Source organism: Punica granatum, chromosome 4 (assembly GCF_007655135.1).
Source record: "Punica granatum isolate Tunisia-2019 chromosome 4, ASM765513v2, whole genome shotgun sequence".
Classification (NCBI taxonomy): Eukaryota; Viridiplantae; Streptophyta; class Magnoliopsida; order Myrtales; family Lythraceae; genus Punica; species Punica granatum.
Genome location: NC_045130.1, coordinates 29639346 through 29653576, shown reverse-complemented (window position 1 = coordinate 29653576; position 14231 = coordinate 29639346). Strand labels below are relative to the sequence as shown.

The 14231-nt window shown below is 34.3% G+C and overlaps 1 protein-coding gene across 1 annotated transcript; it reads left to right on the top strand.

Moving 5' to 3' along the window:
* The first annotated feature begins 2223 nt into the window (after nt 1-2223).
* Nucleotides 2224-6870, top strand: LOC116206030 (putative PAP-specific phosphatase, mitochondrial). Its single transcript, XM_031538757.1, has 9 exons — nt 2224-2507; nt 2824-2926; nt 3218-3429; nt 3835-3894; nt 4631-4983; nt 5414-5492; nt 5591-5641; nt 6070-6244; nt 6370-6870. The coding sequence occupies exons 1-8, from the start codon at nt 2295-2297 to the stop codon at nt 6217-6219; spliced, it is 1221 nt and encodes a 406-aa protein (XP_031394617.1). The 5' UTR covers nt 2224-2294; the 3' UTR covers nt 6220-6244; nt 6370-6870.
* Nucleotides 6871-14231: the final 7361 nt, after the last annotated feature.

The following is a 14231-nucleotide window of genomic DNA, read 5'->3' as shown; positions in this document are numbered from 1 at the left end:
CAATGGCTTACGTTGGATTTTTCTTCGTTTTTATTTTTGCGCACCATCTAATATTCAGAATTTCAATAGATCTAAGTTAATTCCGATTTGAATTAGGCAGTTTATTAGTGAGTAAAACTTTCACTATCATATAGGTATTTCTATTACAAAGAAGAAATTTAAAACCTTATAAAAAAAAACACGTATTGCACCACCCAAATTAACTCAAGTTGGTGCATTGGATCATGTTTCATATGATGTGACTTCTTTTGGAATTATTATTATTATTATTATTTTTGGCTTGGCGAGTGTTAAAACTAGATCATCACTCCTGCACACTGGGCAAAATTCTAATTAAATAATTTGAATAATTTTATAGCAATATATTTTACCGGATAACTCTTTTGATATATATTATTATCATTTCATTATTCTCTGATTAAGATGTTATCACGTGAATGTAGATCGATAAGAGAGAATCTTTTAATCCTCCGTGGGGCTCGTGGGAATTCTATTGCTGATATAGGAAAAGTTTTTCTTACCTTAAATTCCAGTTTAAATCTTTAAAAAATCCTTATTCTTAGAAATAAGAAACCGGCCGGAATGACATTTGGGACAAGCCCCTCTTTTGGTTATGGGACTCCGATATTTGAAGGGTGTACTTTGGAGTTTTCCTTATTTTTCATTGATAGGGAAATTCTAAGATTAGAGTTGAAGTACTTCAGTTTAAGTGTTTAATATTTTAATTCAAATACTTGATATTTTTATTATTTTGTAATGAACTGTATAAAATACTAAATATTTGAACTGAAATATTATGAATTGGTGAAAGTAAACATAATAAACCCTTGTACTAACTACGAATAATAAAAGACTTCAAATGAATTACCAAATACTTCAACTGAAAGTATCAAATATGTTATCATGACTCTTGTCATGTTAGATGGGCCCCAAGTCTACAAATTACACTTCTTCAATAAAAAATTATATATAAGTTTGAGAAATGCGATTTAGTGTAGTCACTGTTGACCTAGATTGAAATACTCTAAATCTGATGAAGGGCTCTTGGTGCAATGGCACAATATGCTAACTTGTAATCAAGATGCTCTTTATTTCGCATTATTTCATATCTTTGTACTAAATTCACATATCTCAATTATGACTGAAAATACTAAATTGATTCTCATTAAAGAAATTTTTCATACTTCTTTATTCTTCCTCCTATTTTCTTCTAAACTTATGAATTTTCTTTTATACTCTTCCAAGTATCAAACTTTAGACTCAAACTTGCCAAATATGCCCATGTTGGTAGGGGTCGGAACGGCCGGAGAGACCACTAATGCACGGACATAATCATCACACTTCATGACGAGAAGTTATTACGTAATCCTATCTCGTCACGTGGCGTGAGGAAGCAGCCATTAAATTATATGAAACTGGAGACTTGATGCTAATCAGTCGGATAATCACCATAATTATTCTTTATTAAAGAGTTCTTATCGGTTCTTCCTCACCACGTTATTTGAAGTAAGATCATCTAAATTTTTCTCCTTCATGACTTATTAGTGTGCTACCTTGTTTTATATTATACTACTTACCATGTTTGTGCACGTATGTTGCACTGAGGAGGCGCAGTTTTATGCTGCGTACCTACCTCGATGAAGTGGAATTTTCCCAACTAATCTTGATCATCACACCAATTCTAGGCATTGAAAAATTCTCGGGTCCAACAGCTGATATTTTTGGTCGTTGCGCTCCATACGAAATGTTTTGTACTTAGAGAATAACGTTTTGTACAAAATAATCAGTCGACTGCATATACTAATAAGTCGACTGATGTTTTGTACGAAATATTTTCGTACTTGAATAACAGCGTTTTCGTACAAGGAGAATAGAATTTCGTACGAGGTTCTACTGGATACGCAGTCGCTGAATCCAAGAATTGCACCCACCTAAAATTGGTCAGCAGTGGCTTGGCAGTCGACCCCGAAACCGTGCCACCAAGCTTTGGCATGCTTCTCATGCCATCAAACTGCCTACATCCCTCTTTGGCTTACGGGTCTCAGGAAGAATGTGCGCAAGTATGGTGGGAATGACATCTCATCGGGCCGCACCGTTTCTCTCCCCAACTAACTAATATTCCCAGCTAACTTTTGTCTTTCGGTAGTCCAACCAAATGGGCCGAAACCTGCCGGCCTGAAACCCGGGCCTGGCCTGGATGTGTGCCGTGCCTACTGTTTCGGTGTTTCCTCGCTTACCCACCAATCAAATTCCATAATACGGCCCGACATTACGGTCCTCTCTCTCTTTCCGCCATGGCCGTGCTCCACCTCCACTCTGCTGCACACATCTCCTCCACCGTCCGGCCGGCCCTCCCCCGCCGCTCCTGGCCTTCCGTCCGCCGCTCCTCCCCCGCTGTGAGGTCTCCTCGCTCGAGCATCCCGTCTCCCATCGAGAGGGCGGAGTATCACAGGGAGCTCGTGGCCGCCATAGATGCCGTGGAGCGAGCTTGCCGCCTCTGTGTAGACGTAAAATCCTCCGTCATTGCGCTATCTTTGTATGGATGCTTGCTTGAGCTAATAGACTTGAAGCTTAACTTGTGAAGGATGTGTTGCCTGCGATTATGCAAAATGAAGGCTGCTCCAATGCTTCATATAGAGGATTAGGGAGCATACAATCAGTTGCTAACGTTTATTACTGATTGTATGGCTTCGTAGTTTTCGCTTTCGTTTAAGGAGGAAGACAATGTGGGTGTCAGTGTCGAAGATTATCGAACTTTGTCGTTAGTGTTACCCAGAAAAATTCTTTGCTTGATGTCATGATAAGCTTGACTGTGATCACCAGGTCAAAAGATCATTGCTTTCAAGTCATGGAAGGATACTGGAGAAGAATGACCAGACGCCTGTGACTGTTGCTGACTTTGGAGTACAAGCTCTTGTCAGTTTGGGTAATTCCTTTCATGCTAATCTCCATGAGTAGTCCCCCTCTAGCTCTCCAGGCTTCATTCACTTCTGAGGAAACATCATTTTTCGTTGCATGAATAAAGTTTAAATTATCGGTTTATTTTGTTGAGCATTAATATGAAACATTAGGTATTTTGTAGCAAAAGTCTGTAGTATTTGGGGAATATTTTTCGAGCAGCACTGCGTTTACTTTATGGTGGGACAGCTTTAGCTTCAGTAGAGGCAGCTGATATGATAATTTCAAATTGTTAACGTCTTATATCTGTTCTTGGCAGAGCTGAGTAAGCAGTTCCCATCTATCCCCTTAGTAGCTGAAGAAGATTCTGCTGCAATTCGTTCAAATAATCTAGCAGATTTTGTCGTAGACGTCACCACAAGTAAGACCAGTTCAAGTGATAATCCACTGTCAAAAGGGGACATACTTGAAGCCATTGACAGGGGTGGAAAGGATGCATTTTCTTTTGGAGCTCAGCCTGCCACATACTGGGTATGCCTATCTCTCAGTAGAAAGTAGTGTTTGTTAGGAAGTTAGAAATTTCTATTACATTTCCTATTCCCCATCATTGCACATATATATATCATTGACGTTGATGCATTAGGGAAGGCCTTATATTTGGAGTACAAGAATTTGGGACAGATTGTAAGATTCACTGAAATAACACTCGGTAAAATTTCCTGTTTGAAGGAATAATCAGCATTGAAATTTCAATCTTGACAAGGCATTTATAGCCTAGTGAAACCAAAATTCTATTTTTCAAAGTTATTGCCATGTACTTTATTTCTCAAGCTTCACAGTTGGCCTCCCTCTCTTGCTTGATAATGTTGCTCAACCCCATAACATGCTTGCTTCTGTTATCTGTCGTAAGCATTGCACTTCCCTCGATTAGTGCAGGTTCTGGACCCAATTGATGGCACACGTGGCTTTCTAAGAGGAAGTGAGTCATTATATGTGGTATGTCTATTCTTCTTGCAATCTGAATAGGTTCTCCGTATGCCTTTCTATTGAACGCATCAAGTTTAAGAGATAATTTTAAAACTTGAAATAGTTAAGAGTATTGCCTCAAACAAGCGAATTGAGGTCACTTAGGAATATGACAATAAATTGTCGTCTAATATTTGGTTTCTCTGAGTTACTAGAAATCTGCTAGCTGACAAGAAAAGGAGTGTAATGCTGGAAAAAACATTCAAACATATGTCCCAATTGTCCTCGATTCTGGAAAACCATGTTGAAGCAAAATTGAACATCTTGTGTACTGTAAATGTACATCTATGTTTATGTTTTTCATTTAAAAGTCAGGATTCTCTTTTGCTTTTGCATGGTACTCTTATTTCTAGACAGATGTCAACTGGTGTAATGTGAATTGGCATCTAATCTCTAATTTAGTAGATACTCCATACAGTTTCAGTACTCCTGGTGGTATTGTCCTTCATATAGGATCTTACTGTAGTTGTATTCTACCATACGGACACATGCTTCAATGTTCTGTCTAGGTTCAATTTTGAAAATATCTATTCTATTTCAGTATGTTTCAAGTGAGAATGTATAAGCTACAGTTTTGTCCGATTAACATTTTAATTTTCATTGTGAAATTTCAGAAGAGTCTTGAAACAAGCCATCCTTTGAGATACATATTGCTACATATTGAATTTTATCTATGTTGCTTTCTGTTGAATGCTCAAAATCCTAGGTGGGGTTGGCTCTTGTTGTCAAAGGAGAAATAGTATTAGGTGTAATGGGATGCCCAAATTGGCAGGAAGATTTATCCAATGTATCTAGACCAGGGATGATTATGGTTTCTCATTTTGGCTATGGAACGTGGACGAAGAGACTGTCATATACAATTGAGGGTACAAATAAGGTGCCAGAGTACTGGACAAGGTGCTTTGTTGATGCACTACGCTCAGTCAAAGAAGCACGTTTTTGCATCCCTGATAGTCAAACTTGGGAGTCGCTACCTCTGTCGACTTCATATAAAGCAAAAAATGAAGCAGGTTCTCTCAAGGAAGATGAAATTCTGCTGTTGCCTTCGTGCTGTGGAAGGTGAGTTGTATTCCATTGATAAGCAGACATTCTGTTTCCTTCTTGTTTTATTGGAACATGAGTCATGATAGACATCAAGTGCATTGTACTGAAGTGCTGGTAACTGACTAGGCAATATAATTCGGCCAGAAACATTTGCTTCATCAACATTACTTCCCCAGGCATAGAGGTTTCTTTGTCCATTCACTACATCAGTCATATTGGGTTGCATTTTAGCATTAAAAGCACTAATTATGAGACGGCGTGTATATGTCTCCGAAGGAACATTCTGTGATTTGTGATAAAAGAGGAACAGTATATTTGCATTTTCTTCACAGGGGTACTCGTGCTTTTTCTTATCCGTAAATCAATTTGTGGCACCAAGGCATATTCAGATGTTTCCGGACTGTAATTTGTCATAATATTTGCTTCCACGTCCCGATATTTGCAGTCTTTGCAAATATATGATGGTGGCTTCAGGAAAGGCTTCAGTTTTTATGCTACGAACAAAAGCAGAAAGGACAATCAAGGTAATGAAAACTCAATAAGAGAATAAATTCTGGCCTTTGAGCACTACATTGCAGACAGTTTCATGCATGATTTAATTTCAAATTCATCTGAAATGTAGGCGTGGGACCATGCAGTTGGCATGATATGCGTGCATGAAGCTGGAGGGAAGGTACATAATGATGGGATCCACCATCGCTTTTCGCCTACAATTGCGTCTCTCCCCCACTGTGTTTGCTCTCTATATATCTATCTGGAATTAGTTTTTCCGAGTTTTTTTAGTCAGATAGTTAAGTGCCTCATATTATTATTATCAAGAGCTCGGTCTTACACTTCAACTAATATTTTTGATTGAAGCGATACATGCAAATCAGAATGTGTTGAGCTGAGTTCTGCCTGATCATCTATTTACAGCTTTCCTGTCCTTGTAGTGCATGATTGGTACAAAAAAAAGGAACAAAATAAGTGGAATTGCTGTACGAAATGAGTGCATATTTGTCTAAGGATTCCATTGTTTCCCTTGTCCATTCCTATGTAACCAAACATGACGTGTGAGCATGCTGGTATTCCTGGGAGCTGAATATTGGTTCTGTTTGTCAGGTGACTGATTGGGAAGGAAGCCAAATCAACTTTGCTGCAGATTTGGCTGAACGGCGGATCATATTCCCCTCTGGAGGTGTTCTTGTAACAAATGGCAATTTACATGAGAAGATCTTACATATGATCTCCACGAATTCCTCAATTATTTGATTGCCTTGCTTCATGAGTTAGCTGGGTAAATACTCTTTTCCCTGACAACTTCACACGCATTTCTTCTTTTTGAAAATGGTTGATATAAAAAATTCATCAAAATTAAAGGCTTTCAGTTGCTCACGAGGGCTTGCTACGCTCATCGTGCAGAGAAAGGGAATAATTCTGGCCGGACCGATTTCCTGTAAAATGACCGAGCCACTTATACGGAAGGATATATGGAAAGGAATTCTATTCAAGCCCAGCTGATTTCCGGGCAGCCCCTCAGGTGATAAAATACGAACATGCTACTTCCCCTCCAAAATTTTAGTAGCCTTATACCTCCTTCATATTTGCTCAAATCATGTTCAGCAAAGCAACATCCTTCCCCGAGCCACTTGCAGAACTATCGAGAATTGATCAGGATTGCGATTACTTAGATGGGTCTAAAACCCGTTTCTGTATTTATACAAACAAGACTGGTTATCCCACAAAGAAGATGAACTTAGCAATTCGAATAGAAGCTGATATTAGCTTTCTTTAGATTTATGAAAGAGGTGGATAGAGCTGTGTCTGTAAAGCCCATGTGTAGGCAATATTGGAAATGACTGAAGCTTGTTACTTTTGTCTCTCGAGATTTATGTGAATTTGGTAGATTTTGGATAAGCTAAACTGAAGGTTATCAAATTCGAGAGTTTTAGCATACTCAATCAAAGTGTAGTCATCAACGAGTCGTAAACTCGTAGAGGCTACCGGTTCTGCAACTCTTAATATCAAAATTTTATATCGATATTACTATATACTTAACATCTATATTACTATGTAAATTGATGGTATGGTGACTAGCAATTACTTTCTGACTAATTTGATCGAACGGCTCCTAAAAAGCTAAATTGTAGTGAAAATGAGTTAAATATATTATTCAATTTGAGGCTATAATAATTGTGAATTTCTTAAATAGGTAAAAGTTAAATTCCAAACTAATTAAAATTCTAAATGCATAAGTATAAAAACACAAAAAAATTAAAATAAAAAATAAAAAATCCAAACGGACTCGAAGAGGAAGAAATTACCTAAAACACAAAATTAGAGATGGTTTTCCATCTCAATGCATATGTTTTGCCGGCGAAAGTATTTGAGCTATCGTCAAATTTATATATAAAAAGGTTTTCCAATAGAAAGTCTTCGCGGCTGGACTTACTTATCTTGTGACTTTTTGGCTTTCTATGTACTTCATGGTTTTATGAATTTGGCTGAAACAACTTTTCGGAGTTTGCATATGCTGCATTCTATGCATCCATCATCAATTATAATATATAAAAATCAACGAGCGCACTGTGGGCATGCCACACCTACTTTTTTCTTGTATCCTCGTCTCGTTGTTGAGTTACGCCTCTTCGATTACTCGAACAATAAGTATCATTAATGAAATTATGATTGTTCTTAATCATTATTGAAAAATAAAAAAATAAAAAAAGAAATCTTGATTCACAATAAAATATTATATGTATATATTTTTTTAAATAAGAAATTTCTAGATTTGTCAATAAATATTAAAAGCAATAAATGAAAATCGTTTCGATGAGTTAAAATATTTTCTCAGCAATATCAAATAAATTAAGTTTTATTAATTTTTTTATACACTCATGCAGCACGTGTGCCCAGTTAAATTTTAAAAGACGAACTGAACTGTTAATTATTAAGACGAACAAAAACCGACCCAATTAAAAGTACGATTATCCCCTGATAATCCAGACGGCAACATCAGATAATTGCTCCTTTGCTTGTCAGAAGCTCCAAATCAGATCGACAAGCACAAATTAATGCAAATAATAAGTAGTTTGGCCTAATGCAAATTTAATCAATACCATCACACGTTTGAACAGACTTCTTTGTTTGCTTTTCAAATCAAAATTTTACTCAACTCTATACTATTTTTCCTTCAATTCAACAAAACAATCATTATTTTTTATCTTATAAGTATTATTACAATTAATTTTTTAATATTAAATTCTCCTAACTATTCATTATTTATTTTTATTTTTTCTCGAATTTTATAATAATTTCTCTAACATACTTTTTTTTTAACAATTATTACAACCAATTTTTTAATAATAAATTTCTCACATTTTTTGTCTTTTTTTTTTTAAGTGGACTAGAATTAAGTAGAGTAATAATTTTACTTTGAAACCAAACGCAAACTTGGTTTTCATTTTTAACCAATATATGTTCGACAGAGTTTAATTATTGAAAGTAATAACTATAGTAACGGATGAATGGAGGAACCATAAAAAAAAAATGATGATGGACCTCAGCTGAAAATAAGTGTATTTACAGTGGATCAAAGTCAAGGGGAAAAAAGACTATATAATTACAAAGTAAAGACTTTTAAGGACCATTCTGAACAAAAGAAAAAATTAACTTCAAACGCAATCTTGAAATGGTAAGATTTCATTAACAAAGTAATAATTTTTCCTAAACTACTACTACATTCATTTATTTTTATTACAAGGGATGTTCATGAACTTAGTAATATGAAATAAAAATTCTACTAAGTAATAAACGAGTACGAGTAGTCTCCCAACGAGTATTGAACATGAAACCTCTTGATTATTAGACGAGAGCATGCATCACTTCACTACCTCTCTTTGATCATATTAATTTCATTTTAGCAATTAAACAAAGCACATGGCAAGTAATAGGTCTTACAATACAATATCGTTTTCAAACTGCTACGCGTACTCATGGCAAGTAATAGGTCTTACAATACAATATCGTAAAGGCACTGGTCAGAAAAATCGAATATAAAATTTGTTCATGCAAACTCGTAACCTACTGTTCCTGGGAAGAATGAAATGGTAAGGAATAAAAAAAATTACTCGTAATAAATAAATACTAGAAATACTTTTTCCCATTGATTTCTAATGGTCGAGGAATCAAAATGTATAATATACATAATTAGATATAATTAGATAATATGAATAAATAAATAAATGAAAATCATACGTGTGCATATATCTCGGCGGGTCAACTATAACACGTATCCCTCTTCTTTGGGTAATTATTACATTAACATGCGCACGAAAACCTTAGATTTTGGATAAGTACTTACCTCATTGAGTAGGATATAAGTAAGTTAAGTGTCCCTGGTTAAGAATTAATCCTTGTCTTGCGTGTCAGATATTTCATAAATAAAATACAAAATTCTATTCGCCGTGTCCCTCAGACAGAGGACAAGACTCTCAGAGATTATTGTCAAATTAAGCTAATTATTAAAACTATACATGCAAATCAGTTTCTTAATCGCAGAATAAAATTTATAGCCTTGAACTAAGTATGAGACACGTCACAATTTCCAAACTGCACTGCCTAGGCGAACCTTACTTATTGGCAATTCAACGGATCCAAGTCGCCTTGTGACTAGAGCAAGCCAACCCCTAGGTGATGATTTCTAAGTTGGGAATACCTCGTAATCAATCAGAAAGAAATCATACCTCTAAACTATGAGCTGCGTATAATATAACTAATATGTTGAATCCGAGATAATTATATAAGGTAGTTATTATGTATTGAATAATGTCTTTTTACTAGTTTTGAAAATATTAATCAAAGTGAATTTGTTTAAGCGGTTCGACACTTCTTCTCCTTAAACAATGTTTCAAGTTTGATTCTTGTGAATGTAGAAAATTTATGCAAGGAGGGATTTACCTCTTAATGGACCTAACTCAAAATGAATTAGTCGGAGATCGTTGAACTTCCAGATATCATGGTGCACATCGAACAAGAAATATAAGAGATGAAAAATGTTTTTGAGTATATTAATTTATCTTTTTTTATACTATTTCGCAATTACATAGATATAATAAGCACATGGAGAACTGGGTATGTTACAATTTAATTACCCTTGCTCCTGTTTTAGCATCACGAAATTCTCAGTTCTGTTCTTATCATTAGGGTTTCTCTTACCCTCCTATTTTCACCTTCCCGATCCTCTTATGTCTGTGAACAGTCTCTTGTAATTCAGGGATGTCAAATTATTTTTGGGTTCAGCTATACAGAAGTGTCCGGCATAGAATTTTTTTTGAAAATATTTTGGGCTAATCGAATAAAGATATAGCCCGTATAATTCTTTTCCTGGTTGTGAGAGAGATCCATAGATGTACTAAAGAACAAGAGTAAGGAAAATTAAAAGGATAATGGATGATCTTTCTTTTTTCTCTACGGGAAAAAAACTCTTCTTTTTCTTTTTTTTTTTTGGTGTCGTCCTATCTTGTCATATAGGTGAAATAACAACAATAAATTATAGCAAATTGGTCGATACACTTATCAATCAGCACATGAGTACTGACCAAAGACATGCAATTAAAGAATTTGATCGGTTCTATTAAAAGAAGTGCAGCGGAGTGGCGCATGCCCTCCCTTATTGATTTAGATGTCACAAGTTTGATACTTAATGGGATTACTTGCGCTCATTTATCAGTTATTTATGATTTCTCTTCCATTTTACTAGATTTTGAGCCTCTTTTGTAATTGAAAAAAAAAAAGAAGAGAAGTTGATCTTTTTTCTCCATCCATGTTATTCAAAGGACGAATCATTAAATATCTTCTTGCCAATCGTATATACAAATAGAGAAATTCAAGACCAATTCGGAATAATAAATGGTTCATTTTAGTTTTTCTGTTTTGTATGGTTGTGAAGTTATGATGATAGATAACCAAGAAGCTTAAACTACATAATCTGAGAAAGGAAAGGAGTACTTGTACGGGACACATGCTCGTACTTGAAATTTATGTATGACAAGATAGGACTACACCAAAAAAGAAGGATGGTTTTTTTTTTGGGTAGAGAAAAAAGAAAGAAGAGTTCACCTCTATACATGAACTTAATATTTTCTAGTTTGGCTGAACAAACACTAACATTTGTCAAAATATTATGCAATCACCTTCATTTTTAATACCAAAGTAAAATATATAATCCTCTTTCATGCGACTCACGGATCCGTTAGTCATGCACCAAAATTGACGAAGAAAGAAATAGTCAATTGGAGACGACAATAATTTAATCTCATAAACATTAGAAAATTAACAAAAAGTCTTCAAAAGAAAAAAAAAAAGGAAAAATGAATAGTAAATTGGAACAAATATAGTATAGTATCACACATTTTTACTCAAAAATCAAGAGTTTCCATATTTAATTCGCACTAATGAGATTACTTTACCTTTTTATTTATATATTTATTTTCTTGTATAATGTACCTTCTTGTAATTGAAATAAAAAATCAATGAATACGCAGACTTTCTCATGTAATGCACACATTGGACCTGCTCCCTGTTTCTTGGGCTGGAGACATAGGAGCGTCAGATTCTTTGACGTGTCAGCCTCCCGATTGGTCGAGATTTTGAGCCCATTTTCCTCAAATGGACCCCCATAATTTCATAAGCTGACACGTGCCATCCTCTTAAAATTTGGGTAAATTTGATTAGCCAATTGAAGATATATAGACGGACCAATTAAAATACAAAAGATTTCATCGCAAGCGAGGTCGACTCAGATGACAAGTGATTTATCCCTTTCCCCCAAGTTTCGCTTTAAAACATCATTATTGGCTCATGCAAAGTAGTCCACGCGGCATTCGTAAATGACTTGCTGGCGTAAATGCCTTGCTTAGTCATCCGCCTTTTGGGGGGAAGTAAGTTGAATTTTTTAGATGGTAGATCGACCATGACTCATATAAAAAAGAATACCCAGTAAAAGATATGATTTTACTCATGTTCTATGACATCATTTGAGTTCAAATCCCAATTAGAGAACGTGGAAATAATCCACACAAGCACGAGAAGTCTAACCTAATTGATCTTAAACAATTTTATTAGAAGGAATCATCAAACAGAAATGTATATAAAACTATCACAAGGAACTTGATTTGCTTACAAAAGCGGACAAAGGGAGGAAAAGATGCACAAAATTAAACATTTAAAAATTGAAAATGGGATGTGTCCGTACATTTTAGGTGTCTTCTATTAATTCTTACTACTGAGAAATTTTATATTCCTAGTTGCAATTAATAATTAAACACGAGCTGACTCACTATGCTTTGAAGCCGCCAGTCGATTGGGTACATAGCTGGCCCCTATTCTTAATTTAATTCACTATCATTGGCCGATTTGTTTATTGATGATAATTATCTGCTCAAGAAAATATCAAACATGCATTTAGTACGAGAGAATGGAATGAAACGAGTTTCATATGTAAAATGTAATTATATTGAGAGAAATAGTGAATTTTGGATTGCTTTTAAGAATATGAGTATATGTTTATATCCTATATATAAAAGTATGATAATTTTTTAATTTTTAATATTTTAAAAATGCCTCCATACCATTGTGACTTTTTCACGCACCTTTCCGGCTCGTAACTTTTGATTGCACATTTTCACTGTATATATGTATGCCACCTCTTTCTATTTATTAATCATTTTCAAAGTTTTATTGCCTCGTATATCTCTCAACCGAGTAAGCCCTTCATCACATGTATATTTATTCTATTATTCTTTCAAAACGATTTATAGTTTCGAAATTTTCGTTACAATATATGTTCGTTTTCAACGTACATTGTTCCAATAGGTTCATGCAATTTATGTCTTGTTACTATGAATCATATGGTTGTTTTCAAAACTTCATGTTTCTCAATTTTTATTCAAAAAATGCTCGTATTCTTCATGAATTTATATCTTTCTTTTCATATATTTTACTCACATAATTTTGGTTGCTCAATTAGTAGACTTATTCTCACACACTTTTGTCTCTCTATTCATTGCTCATTCTCAATATTCATTGCCTTACATGTTATATCATATATTGCTTGAGCCAAGTTAAACTTTGTATATCTCCTCTAAAGTACAACCATTTCCAAAGTGTTTCTCCAACTTTTTTCCTTTTTGCCCATCGTAATCAACTTTTACTGTTTTAACCTTCACTCAAATAGTATGAATGCTATTAAATATCACATAGTTTCAATAGCATGACATCCGTTCATTCATTTTATAAAAAAACTAATACAAATTATTTCTCATGATCTTTCGATTTTAAGGCACCCTTTTCGTATTTCTTTACTACAAAAATTACCTAGCATGTTTTTTCTCATAATTATTCACTTTGATGAACGCATCAAATATGAAATAAATTCTCCATTCCACACTCACTGTTCTTTTCTCTTGTTTTCTATTTACATTTGCATTTTTTTCTATTTTCTCTTTTGGTTTTTAATTACTTTTCCTTCTAATTATTCTTATTCTTTGACTTTGTTAATTATTAGAAAAATTTTCCCGCATTCTCTTTCTTCTACCATAATTCTCTTTTTTTTTTCAAGTTTCAAAAACCAATTCATACCTATTTTTTCTCACGATCTTTCGATTTCAAGGTACATTTTCATAATTTTTCACTATAAAAACTACTTAGCATGTTCTTTCCTATAATTATTCACTCTGACAAACATATCAAATATGATATAATATCTCCATTCATAACTCATGGTTCCTCTCTCCCGTTTCCTACTTACATTTGTATCGATGAATTTTTCAAAATTTATATTAAGAAATTTTAAAAATTATTTTATGGTTAGATATTTTTAGATGAGTTACTGATATATATTCTGTGATTAATTCATTTTGAAAATGCTGAAGAAATTGAACAATTCTTCCACGAACTTTTCAGAATTTATATTAATTTATTTTAATATTTAGGATATTATGCCGAATTTGTTTTCCATGTCCCAATTAAATTTTTTATGGGATTCTATAAATACAAAAGTACGCATTCGGGAGAATAAAAAAGAAAAAAAGAGAAGAAGAGTTTCAAATAAAAGAGATATCATATCATTACTTTCTTTTCTTTTCTTTTTTTGTTATCTTAGGTTTCTTCTTATCTCCCTATTCTTATTTTCTTCTTCTTCTTTTGTCCACAGACATCGACTATCGTTCTATCCATTGCCATGTAGTGCACGCCACCACTGCCTACTAGCAATATTGCACAAG